The sequence below is a fragment of the Rhinopithecus roxellana genome, chromosome 10 (assembly GCF_007565055.1).
Source record: "Rhinopithecus roxellana isolate Shanxi Qingling chromosome 10, ASM756505v1, whole genome shotgun sequence".
Taxonomy (NCBI): domain Eukaryota; kingdom Metazoa; phylum Chordata; class Mammalia; order Primates; family Cercopithecidae; genus Rhinopithecus; species Rhinopithecus roxellana.
Window position 1 is genome coordinate 48,225,391 of NC_044558.1, and position 22,950 is coordinate 48,248,340.

The 22,950-nt window shown below is 37.4% G+C and overlaps 1 protein-coding gene across 3 annotated transcripts in view; it reads right to left on the reverse strand.

The window, feature by feature from the left end:
• MON2 (MON2 homolog, regulator of endosome-to-Golgi trafficking) overlaps positions 1–22,950 on the reverse strand; it is a 131,411-nt gene that overhangs the window by 65,776 nt on the left and 42,685 nt on the right. For all 3 annotated transcript variants that reach the window (XM_030939325.1, XM_010381126.2, XM_010381124.2), the window contains exons 9-12: positions 8,194–8,318; positions 7,613–7,749; positions 6,738–6,891; positions 509–741 (exon numbers count right to left, since the gene is read on the reverse strand). In XM_030939325.1, coding sequence (XP_030795185.1) covers positions 509–741; positions 6,738–6,891; positions 7,613–7,749; positions 8,194–8,318 — 649 coding nt within the window. The remainder of the gene's footprint in view (positions 1–508; positions 742–6,737; positions 6,892–7,612; positions 7,750–8,193; positions 8,319–22,950) is intronic.

Genomic DNA, 22,950 nt, shown 5'->3' on the forward strand with positions numbered 1-22,950 from the left:
AATAAACTGAATTTAATTATGAAGGAACATAATACAAATTCAAACTGACTGACTTGTGCTCAAAAAAGTAAGGTCATATAAAACAAGGAAAACTAAGAAGCTGTTCCAAATTGAGTCATGGCAACTAAATGCAACACATAAAAGGACATCACTGGAGCAACTGGCAAAATTTGAATGAGATGTGGAGTTAGATGGGAATATTGGATTGATGTTAAATTTCTGATGGTGATTATACCATGATACACAGGAGACTAACCTTATTTTGAAAAAATACACACTGATGCATTAAAGTGTAGTAATATGGCTTCATGTCTGCAATTTATTCTATAAATAGGTCAGAAAAAAGTATAGTCACATGTATATAATTCAAGAAAATGGTAACGTAAATGTGGGAAAGTGGTTAACACTTGAGAAATCAGGGTGAAAGACTTACAGAAACTACAATTTTTGCAAATTCCCAGTAAATTCCAAATTTTTTCCAATAAAAATTAAAAATACAGACTCATACCAATTTCCTTATCCATTTGGTCTGATGTTGACTGTAAATCCTGCTGTTCTGACGACTGTGTTGGTGAAGAAGCTTCTTCGGTGGTGGTTTGACATTCTGTTTCAACCTCTCCTAACTCTCCTTCAATCATACTTGTGATTCCACGAACAAGGTCTAGCAAACAATGGAATGCCACAGACATGGCGTAACCTTCAGGTATAGTTGGAGGCTCAACTTTGTCCAACATTTCTAAGCTGAAAATTATGAAAAATACAGAATACTAATGAGAAGCCACAACAAAAAAAATATAAAACTATTTTCTACAATTTATAGACTATAGAAATTAAGATTAACAGAATAGCAAAAAATAAAGTGACATTACCAAATTTGTTTCATTTAGAGAAGGGATCTCTTCATGGTATTCTAAAAACCTGATTTGAAAAATTAAGGCCTGACCACTGGCATAACTAATTATTTTAATAATTTACTTCTCGTTCTCCCGAGTTGTGCCAATGTTTTCATTAAATATTAGATATTAGAAAAATTAAGACTGATATGCAAAATGAGATACGATTATAAAACTTCTCAAACTCTGACTTGTGCTTTAAAAATAAGATGTCATCAGATCAAATCACTCCTATAAAGAGGAAGATGCTTTTCACACTGTGAGATACCCAGCTTACCTATCATTTCAAATACAATCTGCCAACAAGGTGAGAATGAGCATCAGTGTGTCAAGTTCAAACTGCAGAGCAATTTTTTACCCCATAGTTAGGAGAAAGTTTTCAGAAGGAAGGACAATACATCTGTTTTAAATCATGGCAGATAGTGAACTATGGTTCTAAACCTCTTAAAATTGATATCTGACAAAATAATCCCCAGAAGAGAGAGTAATTCAATTTGACAAAGAACTAATGATTCTGGAACAACTGGATATTCACATGCAGAAGAGTGATGTTGGACCCCTATCTCACACCATAAACAAAATTAACTCCAAAATGAATCAACGATCTAAATGTAAGAGCTAAAACTATAAAACTCTTAGAAGAAAACATAGGTAAAAATCCTCATGACCTCAGATTAGGCAAAGGTTTGTTAGATATAACACCAAAAGCACAAGCAACAAAGGAAAAAAATTGATAAATTGGATTCATCAAAGTTAAAAACAATTGTACTTCAAAAAGCAGCAATCAAGAAAATGAAAAGACCCACGGAATGAAAGAAAACTTTTGCAAATCACATATCTGATAAGAGGCAGGCATCCAGAATATATAACTCCTAAAATTAAATAAGAAAAAGACAATCCAATTACAAAGGAGCAACGAATCTGAACAGACATTTTGCCCAATATGATATATAAATGGCCAAGAGGCACACAAACAGTCACCAGTCATTAGGGAACACAAATCAAAGCATGGTAAGGTATCATTTCATACTCACTGGGATGACTATGATAAAAAAGATTAACAAGTATTGCTGAGGATGTGGAGATATCTGAACTCTCACATATTGTTGGTAGGAATGTAAAATGGTATAGTTGCTTGGGAAAAGAACTTGGTACTTCCTCAAAAATTTAAACATAGAGTGACCATATTACCCAGCAATTCCACTACCAGTTGTATACCCAACAGAAATAAAAACACATGTCTATGCAAAACCTTGTAGACAAAAGGTCATAGCAGTAGTATTCCTAATAAACAAAAGTGAAAATAACCCAATATGCATCAATTGATTTAAAAAAGCACTTCCATATATTGGAATATTATTCAGACATATAAAGGAACAAAGTAAGAACACATTCTCAACACAGATGAAACTTCAAAACATTATGCTGGGCTGGGCGTGGTGGCTCATGCCTGTAATCCCAGTACTTTGGGAGGCCGAGGTAGGCAGATCACGAGGTCAGGAGATCGAGACCATCCTGGCCAACACGGTGAAACCCATCTCTACTAAAAAAAATACAAAAAATTAGTAGGGCATGGTGGTGGGCGCCTGTAGTCCTAGCTACTCGGGAGGCTGAGGCAGGAGAATGGTGTGAACCTGGGAGGCAGAGCTTGCAGTGAGCCAAGATCATGCCACTGCACTCCAGCATGGGTGACAGAGCAAGACTCCATCTCAAAAAAAAAACAAAACAGAAACAAAACTAAATAAAACAAACAAATAAACATTATGCTGATATGGGAGCTAAAAAAGTGAATCTCATTAAAGGAGAAAGCAGATTGGTGGTTCCCAGGGGCCAGGAAGGGTGGAGGTTTGGGGGTAAAGAGAGGTTAATAGGTACAAAAATACAGTTATACAGACAGGAATAAAATTTAACATCTAACAGTTCAGTAGGGTAACTATAGTTAACAATAATCTATTGCATATTTTAAAATAGCTGAAACACAAGAATTCAAATGTTCCCACCATAAAGAAAAGATAAATGTTTGAGGTGATAACACAATTACCCTGATTTGATCACTGCACATTATATAAATGTATCAAAATATCACATTTACCCTGAAAATATGTACATTTATTACATATCAATTGAAAAAAATTTTGTTGTGTCAAAGAAGTATGACACAAAGGAACATTTGTGTGATTCCATTTATATGAAATATCCAGAATTGGCAAATCAATAGATGCAGAAAGCAGATTAGTGGTTGCTAAGGGGCTAGAAGAAGGGGGATTGGGAAATGACTGCTAATGGGTATGAAATTTCTTTTAGGGGTGATGAAAACTTTCTGGAATTAGGTAGTGGTAACGGTTGTACAACTTTGTAATATAATGAAACATGAATTGTACACTGTAAAAGGGTGAATTTCATGGCATATGAATTATCTCAAAAGTAAAATTGAAATTACTAAAGATTACAATAAAAAAGCTAAGAAAATGTCCTACCTCAATATCTTAAAGTTTCTGAATCATCAAGGTAGGTAATTAATAAAGAAATGCTAAATTAAAAAAAAAACATAATAAGAACATCTATATATAGTGATCATTCACTGAGCAAACACTCTTAGCCTGGGACTCTACTTTTTAAATATGTACTATCCATTTAACTCCTCACAAAAACCCTAAGAGACACAGATAATAAAACTGAGGACTAATATGACAGCTATTAATCAGAAGTTTTTAAACTCGTCTGATTGACACTAAAGCCTACCACTAAGGCATCAACTCTTGAGCTTTTAAAAATTTATGTAATCATTAGAAATATATTTACATTATTGATCACGAAATTTAAGCTCTAGAGTTGGAGGCTATTAGCAAACTAATGCAGGAACAGAAAACCAAATACTGCATGTTCACACTTATAAGTGGGGCTAAATGATAAGAACTTATGAACACAAAGAAGGAAATACCAGACACTGAGGTCTACTTGAGGGGGGCGGGTGGGAAGAGAAAGAGCAGAAAAGGTAACTGTTGGGTACTGGGGTTAACATCTGGGTGATGAAACAATACATACAACAAATCCCCATGACACGTTTACCTATTTAACAAACCTTCACATGTACCCCCAAACGTAAAAGGAAAGTTTAAAAAAAAAAAAGAAACTTAAGCTCAAATGGGGAGATAGAGTTTACGGCTTTAATCTTTCCCAGACCAATTAGCCTTTGAGAGCCACATCCTAAATAAATTAGTGTTAAGCATCTCGTTAGATTCTCAAAGAATATGTGATCTATTGGGAAAATGTATCTAAAACACAAAATAATCCAAAACATCGGAAACTCCAATTCTCCAATTCTATGGCACAGACTTTAAGCACTAGAACAGTTAAGAGAAAAGGTAATTTATACTTTTTATTTATACCATAAACCTAAAAGAAAACACATACTTTCTTACCTCACTTTTTCAGTGCTACTTTATTAGAATTACTGCATAAATTCCACTTTGAGATAAAATGTAATTTATCTGTTTAAACATTTTAAACTTAAGCTCAAATTGCAAAAACTGTCACAAGTCCAACTTTGAAGGGATCTGTAGTGTAATAAATATAAAAGAATATGCCACGAATACTTATGTCAAAACTACTTCTATCTATATATCACTTAAGTTTTCAAATTATACTCAAGCAGTCAATAAAAGAACAGAATGCACAATCAAGATTTATACATATGCCTTCAAAGAAAATAGTGAAATCATTTTATATTGAACCTCACAATGAATGAATAAAAGATGCCAATTCAACAGTTAAGCTCCAATGTGAACATACTAACCCATGTACAAAAGAACACCCAATATTTTCTGGCCATTTATTATTTCAGAATTAAGCAATTTCAGTATGTACAGTACTAAAAACAATATATACACATATGTTCCTTTAGAGATTCAGTCCTAATCTTGTCTTAAAGATGAGAAAATTAATATTAAGTGAAATCAGGTGCTATACTCAAAACACAGTATTTAGTAGCAGAACTAATTAAAATCCAGTATTAATAAACAATTTGTTTGTAGGCTTTTACTAATACATTTTCAAAAGAAGTTCTACAACCCAGACAAGTATTTATTATTTTGTGGCTTGTTTCTATTTTTTTTCTTCCTCAAGTACACACTTTCACTCCCTCCCTTTATGTGTCTGCTCAGTATTATCTCCTCAGGGAGACCCTTTCTGTCCCCATCTTCTCCTTGGTCATTCTCTATCCTCTTAACTTGCTTTATCTTCAAGTTAACCACTACCCAAGGTTATATTATATATTTACTCGTGTATTTATTTATTTACCGTCTCACTCACTAAAGTGTAAGCTCTATGAAGCAAAAATTTTCTTCTGTGTTGGTTTTTGTTCAGATTATAAAATGAGGTGAGACGGTGGACTAGATAATTAATGTCTCCTTTAGCGCTAGATATCTGATTCTTTTACAACTTGAGTCATTACCTTTTGTATAAGGCAAAGCCTATATAATACTAAGTAGTTTTAATATAAATGACTAAAAATAACAATGAATTTTAATTAAAATATTTCAGTCTTCTATGACTCTATACTTTTATGATTTTAGGCAAAATAAAGCTGCAAGGTAAAATATACCTAGGATGATACAATGCAGACTGACATACCAGAGAAAGTGATGATTTTAACTAGTCAAAGATTCTGTTTCATTTTTATTTTTTTTAAGAGATGGGGTTTCGCAGTTACCCAGGCTATATACTCCAACTCCTGAACTAAAGTGATTCTCCTGCCTCAGCCTCCTGAGTCTGTATCACATTAAGTCTTGATTTATGTCATAAGGATAGTTTTATTTTATTTTTAGACATAGTCTCGCTCTGTCACCCAGGCTGGAGTGCAGTGGTATGATCTCGGCTCACTGCAACCTCTGCCTCCTAGGTTCAAGCGATTCTCGTGTCTCAGCTTCCCAAGTAGCTGGGATTACAGGCGCACACCACCAACCAGCTAATTTTTGTATTGTATTTTTAGTAGAGATGGGGTTTCACCATGTTGGCCAGGCTGGTCTCGAACTCCTGACCTCAATTTTCTGCCCACATCAGCCTCCCAAAGTGCTGGGATTACAGGCTTGAGTCACCGTACCCAGCCAAGGGTAGTTTTAATTATACGTACCAATTACTCAAAATACATCTATAACTGCCTCATAGTAACTGTAACAATGTTAAATCCATGTAGTATTGATTGCCTTATTCTGTATTTCATTAAGACTTAAGAAAAAATCAGTAATACATTATTGAGTATGCATTTGTTAAATTGAAATGGCTAATGACAATTTTAAAATAATAGATATGGAATCCATTAAACATTTTTAATTAATTAAAAACTAAAATTTCCATGTGTTAAACCCTAAGAATATGATTAGATAAGCACTTAAAATAACTTTTCTTACATATAGAATTCTGAAAATTAGATATATCACTACTCCCACTGTATAGATGAGAGAAATGAGGTAAAAAAAAGAAAAGAAAAGAAAAAAAGATTAATTTGCTGAAAGTAACTCAGCTAATACTAGAAGACCTAAGCCCAAGTGGTCTGAAACTTATTAATATACTTAAACCAAAAAGCTGTATAGGAGAGCTAATAGGTCCATATGTAAAGAAATCATATTTTATTTTGTAATGCTGTTAGTCTACAAACTAATAAAGAAAACAGATAAAATCCAGTCCTAGATACAATTTTCATAATATGACAAAAGAAAATGAGCTCTAAAATACATTAGAAATACTGGGTCTAAAATTTAAAATATAATACAGAGAGAAGCATTTTAGGTTAAATATCACCCCCAACAATATAATTCTTTATAAAATAATGCTACTACTACTTACTAGGTGGCTTTAGCACTGCCTTGAACTGTGATTGTCAGAATAGGTATCCAGGTTCCCCTATATTCAAATGCTGGCAGCAAAGTAACACCTCCACCAATCCCCACCATTCCTGAGTTAGCTGGTGCTGAGACTGAGCCACCTAAATTATTGTTTCCTGTTAGAGAAGAAGGGAAAAAAGGGAAAGATATTAATTTACTACTTGACTACAAATCAGTAATATTCAAACACCTGGCCAATCTTTAAAAAAATTTTCTGTACTATCAGAACGGGTACTGCAGAAATAAATGAAATTTATCAGTGCTATTTTGTCTATCAGAGAGTCTTCCTATTTCCCTAAAATACCATTTCCCTTTTTAAAATAAAAGCTACTATTGGAAGTAAAAATACTGATAAATGTTTAGCATATCTTTAATTAAACCACTTTTTATCAGAAGTGGGAATAAAGTATACAAAACCATCACAAAGTGGAAGAGAAAGAAGGTAAAGGGAAACAATAAACCATATAGATTCCCAACAAACTCCAACCATGTTAACTCCTTTAAGAGAGGGACTAAGTCTTCCTGAGGTGGTAACCATCTAGACTCTTCCAAGGGAGTCATCAAATAGATTCTTTTAAAATGAAGATTAGCATCTAAACTTTTGTTCTTATGTGATCAGAGAAACTGAAAGTATGTCAGAGAAGAAAATCTATTTTGGAAAAAAAACACAACTGCTTCAGTGAGATCAGATTATTCTTTAGTTGCAATTCTTTACTACCAACATATTTAGGTAACCCAAATTTCTCTAGTCACAGAATTTCATAATATCCTCTCAGAATGGTCAATACTGTAACTTATGGCAGAATATAAGAAAGAAAACTATGAATATGTTTTTACCAGCTTGGTTGCTTGTAGCAGGATTTCCAGTAGGAGGGACAAGGAACAAGGACTGTATAAAAGATCCCAGTGCATTTACAATATCACGAAAAACCTTGGTAGAATGCTGTTTCATATCATAGGACTGACAAAATGACCTGTAAAATAATTTAAAATGTTTTTGGGAAAAACATTTGAATCTATTAAAAATTTTAAACCTTTTTACAGCAAGTGATATTACTGGAAGAGTTCCCAAGCTATACTCAAAAATTCTTCATTACACCTGAGTGATTTTACTAATTTAGGACAAAGGTTCAGAAAGAAGTCACAGTTTTAAAAAAAAATTATTTTGGCTATATTAAATCAGTAAATTCAGACTGATGTCTATCACTCACCACGTGTTTACCTCACAGCTCTTTTCCACATCTACATACCCTATCCCTCCTTATAGATACAATACCCTATTTTCTTTGTTTAGAAATCACTAATATTGGGAATAAATACCAAAAGTCTTCTGACTAGTTTATTAACCTATTATAGGTTAGTTTACAGGTTAATAAACATTAACCTATCTATTTAACAAACTATTGCTAAGGTTTTACCTTAATAGTTGAGGTTGCACACAGAATCTGTGTATTGATTCCACTGCAACAGCTCGTAGCCACTGTGGTTTATCTGCATCCAGAAATTTCACCAGAAGTGACAGAAATATCTCACATTCAGTTACCTAAAAATATATGATTTTTAATACTATTTATTTGAATCAAAGAGAAGAATTATAGACTGTGTTCTTATTCTTAATTAGAGCTATGGACAAACCAATAAAATCTTTTAGATTACAAATCAAACTCTTAATGGGGAATGGAGAAGCAGAGAAAGGAAATGTAGTTACACATGGAAAGGTTAACAGTAAAAATAATCACAGTGTTTCTCTAAACAGATCCCTGAAAACATCAGTAATCTGCTAATATGGTTAATCCTTTGTCCTTGCTCTTTAGAAAGCAGAGAATACCATCATGCCATCTCCATTTCTAAAAACTGCCAGATAGCATGTACCACATAAACTGCTGACAGGATGCATGTTCTACTCTTCAGAGCAGTTTTTCCATACTTTCTTTTGCTACTAAAGAAACGACGAGGCAAGCCAAAGAGTGCTTAGTAAAAATTTTGTAGCAGAAAAATGAGGAGGAACCTATAGCAGTTGTTGACAGATGTAAAGTATATAACTCTTAGAACAGGGCCTGTACTGCTAATTAAGTATTAATTATCATTACTGTTGTTGCTAATATAGACCATTTCTCAGCAAGCTCATTATAAATAAATATGTTCGAGGCACATCCAAGGCATTATTCATTACATATCTGATAACTGAATGAATGAACAAACAAAAGCTAACCTGTTTACTCAAAGGTAAATGGATTGTTTTTGTTACTTATTAATTGACAATACAGCAGGACCTCTCGAGGTAAAAATTAAGCTGACGTGGTGATTATTAGGCCAAATGGATTCTTGCTAGTAGGTGCAGCAAGTTATTGGATGTTTTAGCTGGGGTATCTCAAAATGAGTGAACCATAATGTGAGACAACAAATTTGGAGAAATATAGTAGCCCTTAGCCTTTCAGTGCAAAGTCTTAGCTGCTAGTATTTTCTAATGCCTTTCAGTATCTTTAATTGGATGCTAAAATAAGGACATAATCATAATCATGATGACACAGTAGGAGGAATAACTAAAAAATTATCACTTAGACTGCTAATGACTGGGGAAGTGTATGCAGAGGCTTGGCATTGTCCTAAACATGATAAAGCTTAGTTTAAAAGAACTAGATCAGGAGTCAGGTGGCTCAACTTCTTTATCCAGCAACCTTGTGCATGAGGACAAGCATGGTTGCCTTTCTTATAAATAAAGGATGAAAATATCTACATCTTTCTGGGAAATCAAATGAGAAAAATGTAAGAAGAAAAACATCCCCTAAACATGATAAAGTGCCATGCAATGAAGAGGGCATTATTTTTTCTAAACAAAATGACACCTCTTTAGAGAAAGAACTGAAAAAGAAAGACCCATGTTAGTGACTCGTTGGACAACAGCTCTATCTACTGGAGGGTTTAAATACTAGTAAGTCCTTCAACAAGTACAATATCAGCTTTACAAGTGGCATAAGTGGCATAAGTGTGTGTGAACAAATTTAAGGTTCATCAGCTAAGCTCTGAGGCAAGAATACAAAGGATCTCATAAACATCAAGTACATTACAGCCAAAGGAATAACATTATAAAATTTGCCTTGAAAAGTATATCATTTTTTCTCTACGACACAAGGACTATAACACAAACCAATCATTTATCAATGTATACTGGAGCCACTACAATCTTGTGATTTGGGTAAAAAAGAGAGCCTCTCTCCTGAAGTGTGGAACCTTGTTCTTCTTTTGTTTCTTCTTGTCAAGCATGAAAGTTTGAGCAGAGAACTAGTGTTGAGAGCACTGAACACTGAACAAGGGCCTCAATGGAGAAAACCTACTATGAATCTGTTAAGTCTTTCCCCCAAGTGGCTGCACTCATAAGGAAACAGGTATTAAGATTAGCATTTATGGTGTAAATTCAATTTTTGTGACCCAGATACGTCATAAACTCCACTATACTAACATGAAGGGTGATGAATGTTTTTGAACTCCTGCAGTACTTTGGTACTAGATTATTATCTAAATGTCAAGATACATCTGATGGCTTAAGATGAATCAAAGTTACTGAGGTAGAGATTCTAATCTCAGTATCACATATACAACTATTAAAGAATCCTGTATGTAAGTGTTGACTTGGGAGACAATGAAGAAAATCTGGTAGCACATTCATGCAGGAGTCAATTTGTCAGGAGCTTGTCAGAGTTAACAACCTTGGAGCTAATGGATTTGGTAGTGACGAGATCTATTGTTAGAGAACTGTCTGTGAAGAAGTAGAAAATTCATTTGGACAAGACAATTTAGCCTCATTCATTCCTTTCTAAAAACAGTAAGTCAAGGGGAGAAAAGAGATGTGCTAGCCTTTTTTTTTTTTTTTTTTTTTTGAGACAGAGTTTCACTCTGTTGCCCAGGCTGGGATACAGTGGCTCAATCTTGGCTCACTACAACCTCCAACTCCTGGGTTCAAGTGATTCTCATGCCTTAGCCTCCTGAGAAGGTGGGATTACAAGCCACCACGCCCAGCTAATTTTTGTATTTTTAGTAGAGATGGTGGAGTTTCGCCATGTTGGCCAGGATGGTCTCGAACTCCTGACCTCAAGTGATCCACCCACCTTGGCCTCCCAAAGTGATGGAATTACAGGCATGAGCCACCACACCCAGCCTCTTATAAGTAAGTTTCATAAATTCCTTACGGGTACTTGTTTAAGGAAAGATATCTGGGCACACATCCTAAGTGATTCAGAGAGCAGAAAAGCACCTATCTTGGATGCAGAAAGGGAAAAGAATATAGTATAGCAGCTATTAATATACCTAATGAGTGAGAAATTCTAATTTCTAAATTCTGATGAGTGATAAATTCTAATATACCTAATGAGTGAGATATTCTAATTTCCTCTAGTCACTCTAGATATATTAACAGAACCTTTGAAGATTAATTATCTTCACCCTTGAACTACCTGATAGAGTAGGATAACCTGGAGAATACTGGGAAGCACATAATTCTCTGGGTAAGTCATTCCCAAAGTGTGGTCCCTGGGTCCCTTAGGAGTCCCTGAGACCATTTCAGGTGGTCTGCAATTTCAAACTTATTTTCATAATAATATATTATTTGCCATTTTCGATGCACTGACATTTGTACTGATGGTACAAAAGCAACAGTGGGCCAAAAGGCTGGTGCCTTAGAAGAAATCAAGGCAGTAACCCCAAACTGTACTAGTGTCACTGAATTCTTCACTGCCACACATGATTTAAAAAAAAAAAAAATGGTTTTACTTAAGAACCATAATAAACGGGCTGGGCGAGGTGGCTCATGCCTGTAATCCTTCCATTTTGGGAGGCTGAGGCGGGTGGATCACTTGAGGTCAGGAGTTCAAAACTAGCTTTGCCAACATGGTGAAACCCCATCTCTACCAAAAATATTTTCAAAATTAGTTGGGCATCGTGGCAGGCACCTGTAATCCCAGCTACTTGGGAGGCTGAGGCTGGAGAATCACTTGAACCTGGGAGGCAGAGGTTGCAGTGAGCCGAGATCACGCCACTGCACTCCAGCCTGGGCAATGAGAGCAAAATTCCATCGTAAAAAAAAAAAACCATTTTTTTTAAAAGAGCCATAATAAACAAAACTAAAATAAAAATAAAATACATACTGATTTTGTTAAATCTGACCCATAAGTATGTCTTTTTTTTTTTTTTTGAGATGTAGTCTCGCTCTTGTCGCCCAGGCTGGAGTGCAATGGCACGATCTCAGTTCACTACAAATTCTGCCTCCCAGGTTCAAGCGATTCTCCTGCCTCAGTCTCCCAAGTAGCTGGGATTACAGGCGCCTGCCACCATGCCTGGCTAATTTTTTGTATTTTTTAGTAGAGACAGGGTTTCACTGGTTAGTCAGGCTGGTTTCGAACTCCTGACCTCAGGTGATTCGCCTGCCTCAGCCTCCCAAAGTGCTGTGATTTCAGGCGTGAGCCACTGTGCCTGGACAAATACATGTCTTTTTAATGTTCTGTGCGACAAAACAGGAAGTATACACGAAGCATTTTTGCTGGGTATCAAAGTACCATCATTGTTGAAAGAAAAGCATAGCTGTGAACTGAACTAGTCTTTTTACTCTGTGGAATAACATTTTAACTGAAAAAGCAAACGGTAAATCATGATTATTTACATTTGTATATACTATACAAACAGTTTTTCAAAAATAAACAAAGTACGCCTGTCACTTTAGGGTAAACAACTGACAGTGTTTGTTGTCAATAATAAAATTTGAGCTTTCAAACAAAAATTAGAATTTTAAAAAACTTGTATCTACCCTATAACCTAAGACTCTTCTGATAAATGGTGGTGATATTAACAAATGTAATATTTGATACTGCAGGAAGTGATAACATTTGGAATATCTACACAACTAAAATACATGATATTACAAAATCATGCATGACTAAAAGATCCATTTGAAGTGTAAGACCAATGAAATGAATGTTACTGTAACACAGTATAAAAATGTTTCAGAGGCCAGGAGCCGTGGCTCAAGCCTATGTAATCCCAGCACTTTGGGAGGCCAAGACAGGCAGATCACAAGGTCAGGAGATCGAGACCATCCTGGCTAACGTAGTGAAACTCCGTCTCTACTAAAAATACAAAAAATTAGCCAGGCGTGGTGGCAGGCACCTGTAGTCCCAGCTACCTGGGAGGCTGAGGCAGGAGAATGGCATGAACCCAGGAGGCACAGCTTACAGCAAGCCGCGATCGCAACACTGCACTCCAGCCTAGGCAACAGAGCAAGACTCCGTCTCAAAAAAAAAAAAAAAAAGTTTCAGATCCTAGACCTGTAAGAAAGTGCCGGCAGGGTGCGGTGGCTCATGCTGTAATCCCAACACTTTGGGAGGCAGAGGTGGGCGGATCACAAGGTCAGGAGATCGAGACCACCCTGGCTAACATGGTGAACACTTGTCTCTACTAAAAATACAAAAAATTAGCCGGGCGCGGTGGTGGGCGCCTGTAGTCCCAGCTACTCGGGAGGCTGAGGCAGGAGAATGGCATGAACCCGGGAGGCAGAGCTTGCAGTGAGCCGAGATAGCGACACTGCATTCCAGCCTGGGCAACAGAGCAAGACTCTGTCTCAAAAAACCAACAAAACAAAGAAAGTGTCATTGGTTCCGTTTGATATAGTATCAAAGAAGAATGTCCACCATTATTATCTAAAAAAGCCATTAATATAATTCTACCTTTCAACTACATGTCTTTATGAAGCCAGATTTTCATCGTTATGTGCCAACCCAAAAAATATCACAACAGAATGAAGACAAAAGATATGAGAATCCAGCTGTCTCCTATTAAGCCAGACATTCAAGACATTTACATTTAGAAAATGAAAAATAATTTTTTCTTTAAGACATAATTATTTTTCATAAAATAATTTATGTTAACATGCAATAGGTTTAGTATCATTTCAGCTTTAATTCTTAATAAAGTAAATAATGACAGAAATAACTCACATACACAAAAGCTCCTAAATATTTTTTAAGAATATAAAGGGGGTCACTGTTTTCATAGGGCATTCAACATAATTTATTTATTTTGGGTCCTGATACCTCTGTCTTGGATTGCCAAGTGTCACTCCCTCCCAGCACTCCCCTCCCACCACCCACTCCCAGTATCACTCAGCTGAGGCGACTTCAGCAACCAGTAGGGACACAAAGGGCTGAATGACTGGAACAGTGGTGTGCTGCCAGAGATGACAGACAGCCAGGGCATCCCCAGCACCTTTCTGCTCTGGAACATTCTGTGACCCGTCGGGATGTTCTGAATGGTAGCACACCCTCTTCCACAAGGTTATTTATTAAATGACCACTTCCTCTTGCAAAAAAAAAAAAAAAAAATTAATAAAAGAGTATAAAGCAGTCTTGAGACTAAAAAGTATAAGAATTATTCCTCTAGTATGTCTTCTAGATGTACCATTTCCAGGTTTAAATAAAGAAAATACAGAGAAATAAGAGAGAGGCATCGCACATCAACCATATATAGCTTACCCCACAACTACCAGACCTCTAACTTTTGCCCTTAAAGAAAATGTAGAATGTCTAAATTTTTCTAAGCTAACATGTTCCAATGTAGCCAATTACAATACTGAGGAATTACTTTCGTATATATATCTGAAAATCTCAACTTTGCAAACACAGTCCTAGAGTTTCCTATTGGGAACCAATGTTTTACCAGTTGATCATCACCCACAATTCACAAGTAAAGCAGGAAAACAGGCCTTCCTCTTTCTTTAGACAGTAACTTTCAATTTTTTTCTGTTGCTGGCTGTGCTGTCATCTGTCCCACGTTGTCCCCCTACACCCCCGCCAAACGCCAATTAAAGGGACATAGGTCAAAATACGGAGAATAGTATAGAAGCAATACAAGAAATTTGGCACTGTCAGCCTTGGACAAAGAAAAAAAAAAGAGAGCGAGAACTAAGAAAACAGTGAAATAGTGAAGTGCAGTGGGGTTAAAAGTGTGTGTTATGGAGCCTAAAAAATTAGTGAACACCCCGGTTTTGCAGCTTATAAACTGCATCATCTCAGGCAAATTATATAAGCATCCTGGTCCTCATTTTCTCAGCTGTAAAACACAAATATGAATGCCTGCTTCATACGGCTGTAGTAAAGTTAAAATGAATTAATGTATGCAAAGCAATGCTATGGTCTAAATGTTTATATACTCACAAAATTTATGTATTGACGCCTATTCACCAGTGGGATGATATCTGAAGGTGGAGTCTTTGGGAGGAAATTAGGTGATAAGGCTGAAACCCTCATGAATGGGATTGTGCCCTTACAAGAAGATACTTGAAAGGCTTCTTCCTCTCTCTACTTTCCACCATATAAGAATAAAATGAGAAGACAGACATCTGCAAACCAGGAAGTGCACCCTTACCAGATACCAGATATGCTAGTAGCTTGATCTTAGATTTCTGAGGTTCCAGAACTTTGAGATTTAAGCTACACAGTTTCTGACATATTTTATATAGCAGCCTGAACTAACACAATTACTCTGTACGGTGTCCAGAAAAGAACTCAATAAAAAATTTTATCCAAAATGGAAATTACTGAGGAATTAAGATATCTATATCTCTGAAAAGGTTATTAGACAAATTGTTAAATAACAGAATTGATAGAGAGAAACCAAGAATCTCAGCTTGGCCCAAGTATCTTTAGTCTGTTATAACAACATAACCAGAGACTGGGTGGCTTAAATGACAGAAATTTGGTTGTCACAATTCTAGAGGCTGGAAATAAGAGATGGAGGTGTTAGCGTGGTCAGGTTCTGCTGAGGGCCCTGTTCTGAGCTTGCAAATAGGAGCTTTCTTCCTTTGTCTTCACATGGTGGAAGGCAAGAAAGTGAGAGAGCAAGCATGCTCTGGTGTCTTTCTATGAGGGAACTAATCCAATCATGAGGGTCCCGCCCTCATGCCTTCATCTAAGCCTAATTATCTCCCAAAGGCCACATATCCAAATACTGTCATGTTGGGGACTGGGGCTTCAATATATTAATTTTGGGGGATATAATTCAACCCATAGCATCAAATTTTATTAAAAAAAAAAAAGATGATGATAAGTAAGTTGGGAGGTCCTGGTTAGCAACAGAAACAAAATGTGAATTCTGCATTTGTTACTATGAAGATGTAACTACGCTGCATTACTGAGGAGAACCGAATACTTGTTTCTCCAGGACTGACTAGTGGATATGAAAAGGAAAAGGGGAACTGTTTTCTCTTCCTATAGTCTTAACTTAATGTAGTTAAGTAACATTCTAAAGAAAGAAGGAGGAGCCCTTCTAAGACAGCCCTACTAATATTTAGCGAACAAGTGAGGATGTGGTATTTAGTTGGCCTAGTGACAAGAATAAAAACTTTCTGAACACTTGGACCACCATATAACCTGGCCACTTGATTTAATAGCAACTATATTGGCCCTTAAAGTTCTTCTCCTTTTCAAAACTCTCTCCTATCCTATTGACTTTCCATGGTAACTGATACTACTATATTGTAATTATTTTCATTTCCACTATTTGGTTACTTAAAAATATTTTTTAAAATTTTTATGAGTATATAGTAGGTATGCAACATTTATAAAGTACATGAAACATTCTGATACAGGCATATAATGCATAATCATCACGTCAGAGGAAATGGGCTACACATCACCTCAGCATTTATCATTTCTTTGTGCTAAAACATTCCAATTATACTTATTTATTTATTTAGAGATGGAGTTTTGCTCTTGTTGCCCAGGCTGGAGTGCAGTGTCACAATCTTGGCTCACCACAACCTCTGCTTCCTGGGTTCAAGCGATTCTCCTGCCTCAGCCTCCTGAGTAGCTGGGATTACAGGCATGCACCACCACACCTGGCTAATTTTGTATTTTTAGTAGAGACGGGGTTTCTCCATGTTGGTCAGTCTGGTCTTGAACTCCCAACCTCAGGTGATCTGGCCGCCTTGGCTTCCCGAAGTGCTGGGACTACAAGCGTGAGCCACCATGCCTGGCCTTTTAGCTATTTTTAAATGTACATTATTGTTGACTACTCACCCTGTTGTGCTATCAAATACTAGATCTTATTCATTCTATCTACCTATATTTTTGTGCCCATTAACCCATCCCTACTTTCCCCCTGCTCCCCATCTCTACCACCCTTCCCAGCTACTGGTAACCATCATTCTATTCTCTCTCTCTGTGAGTTCAACTGTTTTAACTTTCAGCTCTTACAAACAAGTGGGAACATGTGAAGTTTGTCTTTCTGTGCCTGGCTAACTTCACTTAACATAATGTCCTGCAGTTCCATTCATATTGTTGCACATGACAGGATCTCATTTTTTTTATGGGTGAATAGTACTCCATTGCCTATATGTACTAACTTTTCTCTATCCATTCATCTGTCGATAGATACTTTGGTTGCTACTAAATCTCAACAATCAAGAATAGTGCTGCAATAAACATGGGAGTGCAGGTATCTTTTCAATATTAAAAAATATTTAATTGTGGTAAAACCATACAATGTAAAACCCCAACAATATTTACGTGTACAGTTGAGTAGTATCAACTGTTTCACACTGTTGTGTAAAAAACTCTCTAGAACTTTTCTTTTTCTGAGATGGAGTCTTGGTCTTGTCACCCAGGCTGGAGTGCAATGGTGTGATCTCAGCTCACTACAAACTCTGCCTCCCAGGTTCAAGCAATTCTCCTGCCTCAGTCTATTAAGTAGTTGGAATTACAGGTGTGTGCCACCACACCCAGCTAATTTTTTTGTATTTTTAGTAGACACGGGGTTTCACCATGTTGGCCAGGGTGATCTCAAACTCCTGAGCTCAGGTGATCCACCCACCTTGGCCTTACAAAGTGCTGGGATTACAGGCATGCACCACCGCACCTGGCCTCTAGAACTTTTTTATCTTGCAAAACTGAAATGCTATACCCACTCAATACTAACGCCTTATCACTTTGTCCTCTTGGTCCTTGGCAACAACCATTCCATGTTCTCTATGAATTTGACTGTTCAAGGTACCATGCATAAGTGGAATTATACAGTAATTTGTCCTCGACTCACTTATTTCACTCAGCATAATGTCCTCAAAGTTCCAGTAATAGGATTTCCTTCTTTAAGGCTGAATGATATTCCAACATATGTATATACTGTATTTTCTTGATTTGTTCATCTGATAATGAACACTGGAATTACTTTCACCTCTTGGCTATTACAAAAATGTGACAATGAACATGGGTATACAAACATTTCTTTGAAATCACACTTTCAATTCTTTTGAATGTATATGCATAAGTAGTATTGCTGGGTCATATGGTAATTCTATTTTCAGTTTTTTGAGGGACCTCCATACTGCTTTCTATTAAGGCTGCACCATTTTATATTCCCACCAACAGTGCACAAGGGTTCCAATTTTCTCCACATCCTTGTCAACACTTGTTATTTTCTGGTGTTCTGTTTTGTTTTTAACAGTGACCACTCATATAGGCATAAGGTGATACCTCCTTATAGTTTTGCTCTGCATTTCTCTAATGATTGGAGATGTTGAGCATCTTTTCACATGCTGGTTGGACACTGGTTTATCTTCTTTGGAGAAATATCTATTCATGTCCTGTGCGCATTTTTTAACATTAGTTTTTTGTTGCTGTTGAGTTGTAGGAGTTCTTTATATATTTTGGATATTAATCGCTTTTCAGATATGTGATTTGTTAATCTTTTCTCCCAAGTGTTGCCTTTTCACTCTTAATATGGTTTGGAGCTGTGTCCCTAACCAAATCTCATCTTTAATTCCCACATGTTCTAGGAGGGACCCAGTGGGAGGTAACTGAATCATGGGGACAGATCTTTCTCATGCTGTTATCATGATAGTGAATAAATCTCACGAGATCTAATGGTTTTAAAAAGGGGAGTTTCCCTGCAAAAGCTCTCTTCTTGTGTCTACAACCATTTGCGATGTGCTTTTCACCTTCCTCCAAGATTGTGAGGCCTCCCCAGCCATGTGGAACTGTAAGTCCATCAATCTTTCTTTTGTAAATTGCCCAGTCTTGGGTATGTCTTTATCAGGAGCGTGAAAATGGACTAATACAGTAAATTGGTACCGGGAGTGGGGTGCTGTGGAAAAGACACCTAAAAATGTGGAAGTGACTTTGGAACTCGATAACAGGCAGATGTTGGAACAGTTCAGAGGGCTCAGAAGAAGACAGGAAAATGTGGGAAAGTTTGGAACTTCCTACTTGTTGAACGACTTTGACCAAAATGCTGATAATGATATGGAAAATGAAATCCAGGATGAGATGGTCTCAGATGGAGATGAGGAAATTGTTGGGAACTTGTTATGTTTTAGCAAAGAGACTGGCAGTGTTTTGCCTCTGCCCTAGAGATTTGTGGAACTTTGAACTTGGGAGAGATGATTTAGGGTATCTGGCAGAAGACATTTCTTTTTTTTTTTTTTTTTTTTTTTTTTGAGACAGAGTCTCACTCTGTCACCTAGGCTGGAGTGCAGTGGTGGGATCTCAGCTCACTGCAAGCTCCGCCTCCTGGGTTCACACCATTCTCCTGCCTCAGCCTCCCGAGTATCTGGGACTACAGGCACCCACCACCAAGCCTGGCTAATTTTTTTTGTATTTTTTAGTAGAGATGGTGTTTCACCATGTTAGCCAGGATGGTCTCGATCTCCTGACCTTGTGATCCACCTGCCTTGGCCTCCCAAAGTGCTGGGATTATAGGCATGAGCCCCTGTACCCAGCCAGCAGAAGACATTTCTAAGCATCAAAGCATTCAAGAGGTGACTGGGGTGCTGTTAAAGACATTCAGTTTTAAAAGGGAAACAGAGCTTCAAAGGTTGGAAAGAGCTTAAAAGCCTGACAATGCAATAGAAAAGAAAATCCCAGGCCGGGTGCGGTGGCTCATGGTGGCTCATGCCTGTAATTCCAGCACTTTGGGAGGCCAAGGCAGGTGGGTTGCTTGAGGTCAGGAGTTCAAGACCAGGCTGGCCAACATGACGAAAACCACTCTTTACTAAAAATACAAAAATTAGCCGGGCGTGGTGGCTCACACCTGTAATCCTAGCTACTCAGGAGGCTGAGGCAGGAGAATCACTTGAACCCAGGAGGCGGAGAGCCGAGATCATGCTACTGCACTCCAGCCTGGGATACAGAGCAAGACTCCATCCCTCCCCAGAAAAAGAAAAGAAAATCCCATTTTCTGAGGAGAATTTCAAGCTGGCTGTAGAAATCTGCATAAGTAACAAGTAGCTGAATGTTAATCACCAAGACAATGGAGAAAATGTCTCCAAGGCATGTCAGAGACCTTTGAGAGGCAGCCCCTCCCATCACAGATCCAGAGGCCTAGGAGGAAAACGTGGTTTCGTGGGCCGGGCCCAGGGTCCCTGTGCTGTGTGCAGCCTAGTGACTTGGTCCCCTGCATCCCAGCCACTCCAGCCGTGACTGAAAGGGGTCAACAGAGAGTTCAGGCCGTGGCTTCAGAGGGTGCAAGCATCAAGCCTTGGCAGCTTTCACATGGTGTTGATCCCATGAGTGCACAGAAGTCAAGAACTGAGGTTTGGAAGCCTCTGCCTAGATTTCAGATGTATGGAAACGTCCGGATGCCCAGGCAGAAGTTTGCTGTAGGGGCGGGGTCTTCATGTAGAACCTCTGCTAAGGCAATGCTGAAGGGAAATGTGAGGTCAGAGACTCCACACAAAGTCCCTACTGGAGCACCATGTAGTGGAGCTGTGAGAAGAGGGTCACCGTCCAGACACTAGAATGACAGATTCACCTACAGCTTGCACCGTACACCTGGAAAAGCCACAGACACTCAACACCAGGCCATGAAAGCAGCTGGAAGGGAGGCTGTATCCTGCAAAGCCACAGGAGCGGAGCTGCCCAAGACCACGGGAACCCACCTCTTGAATCGGCGTGATCTGGATGTCAGACATGGAGTCAAAGGAGGTCATTTTGGAGCTTTAAGATTTGACCACCCTGCTGGATTTCAGACTTGCATGGGGCAAATCTGCTGGATTTCAGACTTGTAGCCCCTTTGTTTTGGCAAGTTTCTCCCATTTAGAATGGCTGTATTTACCCAATGCTTGTACCCCCATTGTATCTAGGAAGTAACTAACTTGCTTTTGATTTTACAGGCTCATAGGCAGAAGAAACTTGCCTTGTCTCAGATGAACTTTGGACTGTGGACTTTTGAGTTAATGCTGAAATGAGTTAAGACTTTGGGGACTGTTGGGAAGGCATGATTGGTTTTGAAATATGAGGACCTATGAGACTTGGGAGGCCAGGGGTGGAATGACATGGTTTGGTTGTGTCCCCACCCATATCTCATCTTGAATTCCCACGTGTTGTGGGAAGCACCTGGTGAGAGGTAATGAATCATGGGAGGCAGGTCTTTCCCATGCTGTTCTCTTGATAGTAAGTCTCACAAGATCTGGTTGTTTTAAAAGCGGGGTTTCCCTGCATAAGCTCTCTTCTCTTGTCTGCTGCCATGTGAGATGTGCCTTTCACCTTCAACCATGATTGTGAAGCTTCCCCAGCCACATGAAACTGTAAGTCCAATAAATCGCTTTCTTTTGTAAATTGCCCAGTCTCGGGTATGTCTTTACCAGCAGTGTGAAAACTAATACAACTCTGTTGACTGCTTTCTTTGAGGTGCAGACGTTTTTAAGTGTGATGTAGGTCCATTTGTCTATTGTTGCTTTTGTTGCCTGTGCTTTTAGTATCATAGTCAAGAAATCATTGTGAAATCCAATGTCATAAAGATTTTTCCCTATGTTTTCTTTTAGGAATTTTTTGGTTTTAAATCTTATATTTAGGTCATGAAATCTATTTTGAATTATTTTTTGTACATGGCATAAGGTAAGGGTCTAACCTCATTCTTTTGCATGTGAACATCCGGTTTTCCCAGCATAATGGTTAAATAGACTATCCTTTCTCCACTGAGTGGTCTTGGCACCCTTTTCAAAGATCACGTGACCATATATGAGTTTATTTTTAGCCTCTCTATTCTGTTCCATGGGTCTTTGTGTGTGTCTTTATGCCAGTACTACTTTATGCTATTGTGATAACTGTAGCTTTGTAACATGTTTTGAAATCAGGGAGTGTGAGGCTTCCAACTTTGTTCTTTTTTCTCAAGATAGTTTTGGCAATTTGGGGTCCCTTGAGATTCAATATGAATTTTAAGATGGTTTCTTCTACTTCTGCAAAAAGTGATTGTTGGAATTTTGATAGGCACTGTATTTAATTCATAGATCTCTTTAGACTGTATGAACATTTTAACAATTTTAAGTCTTTTAACCATGAACACTGGATATCTTTCCATTTCTTCGTGTCTTTAATTTATTTCAATAATGTTTTATAGTTTTCAGTGTGTAGGCCTTTCACCTTCTTGGTTAAGTTTATGCCTAAGTATTTTACTCTTTTTGATACTTTGCAAATGAAATTATTTTCTTAATTTCTTTCTGGAATTGTTTACTGTTAGTATATAGAGACATAACTGATTTCTTGTGGTGATTTTTTATCTTGCAACTTTGCTATGTTTATCAGTTCTAACAGTTTTTCTGGTGTGGAATATTCAGGGTTTTCTACGTACAACATTACATTAGCAAACAGAGATAATTTTACTTCTTCCTTTCCAATGTGGATGCCTTTTATTTCTTTTTCATTCTTAATTGCTCTGGCTAGGAGTTCCAGTACCACATTGAATAGAAGTGGCAAGAATAGGCAATCTTGGCTTGTTCCTGATCTTAGAGGGAAAGCTTTCAGGTTTTCACTATCAAGTGTGATAACAGTTATTAGTTATTGTCTCTTCATAAATAGCATTTGTTGCGTTAAGGTAGTTTAGTTCTATTCCTAGTTTGTTTGGTGTTTTTACCATGAAAGGATGATGAATTTTGCCAAATGCTTTTTCTGTGTCAATTGGAATGATCATGTGGTTTTTAACCTTCATTCTTTTAATGTAGTGTATTATATTAACTGATTTTTGTATGTTGAAACATCCTTACATTCCAGGGATAGATCCCACTTGGTCATGGCATAGAATCCTTTTAATATGCTGTTGAATTAAGTTTTCTTGCACTTTTTGAGAATTTTTTAATCAGTATCAGGGAGCTTGATCTGTTTTTTTGTTTTGTTTTTTCCCTTGCAGTATTTTTGTCTGGC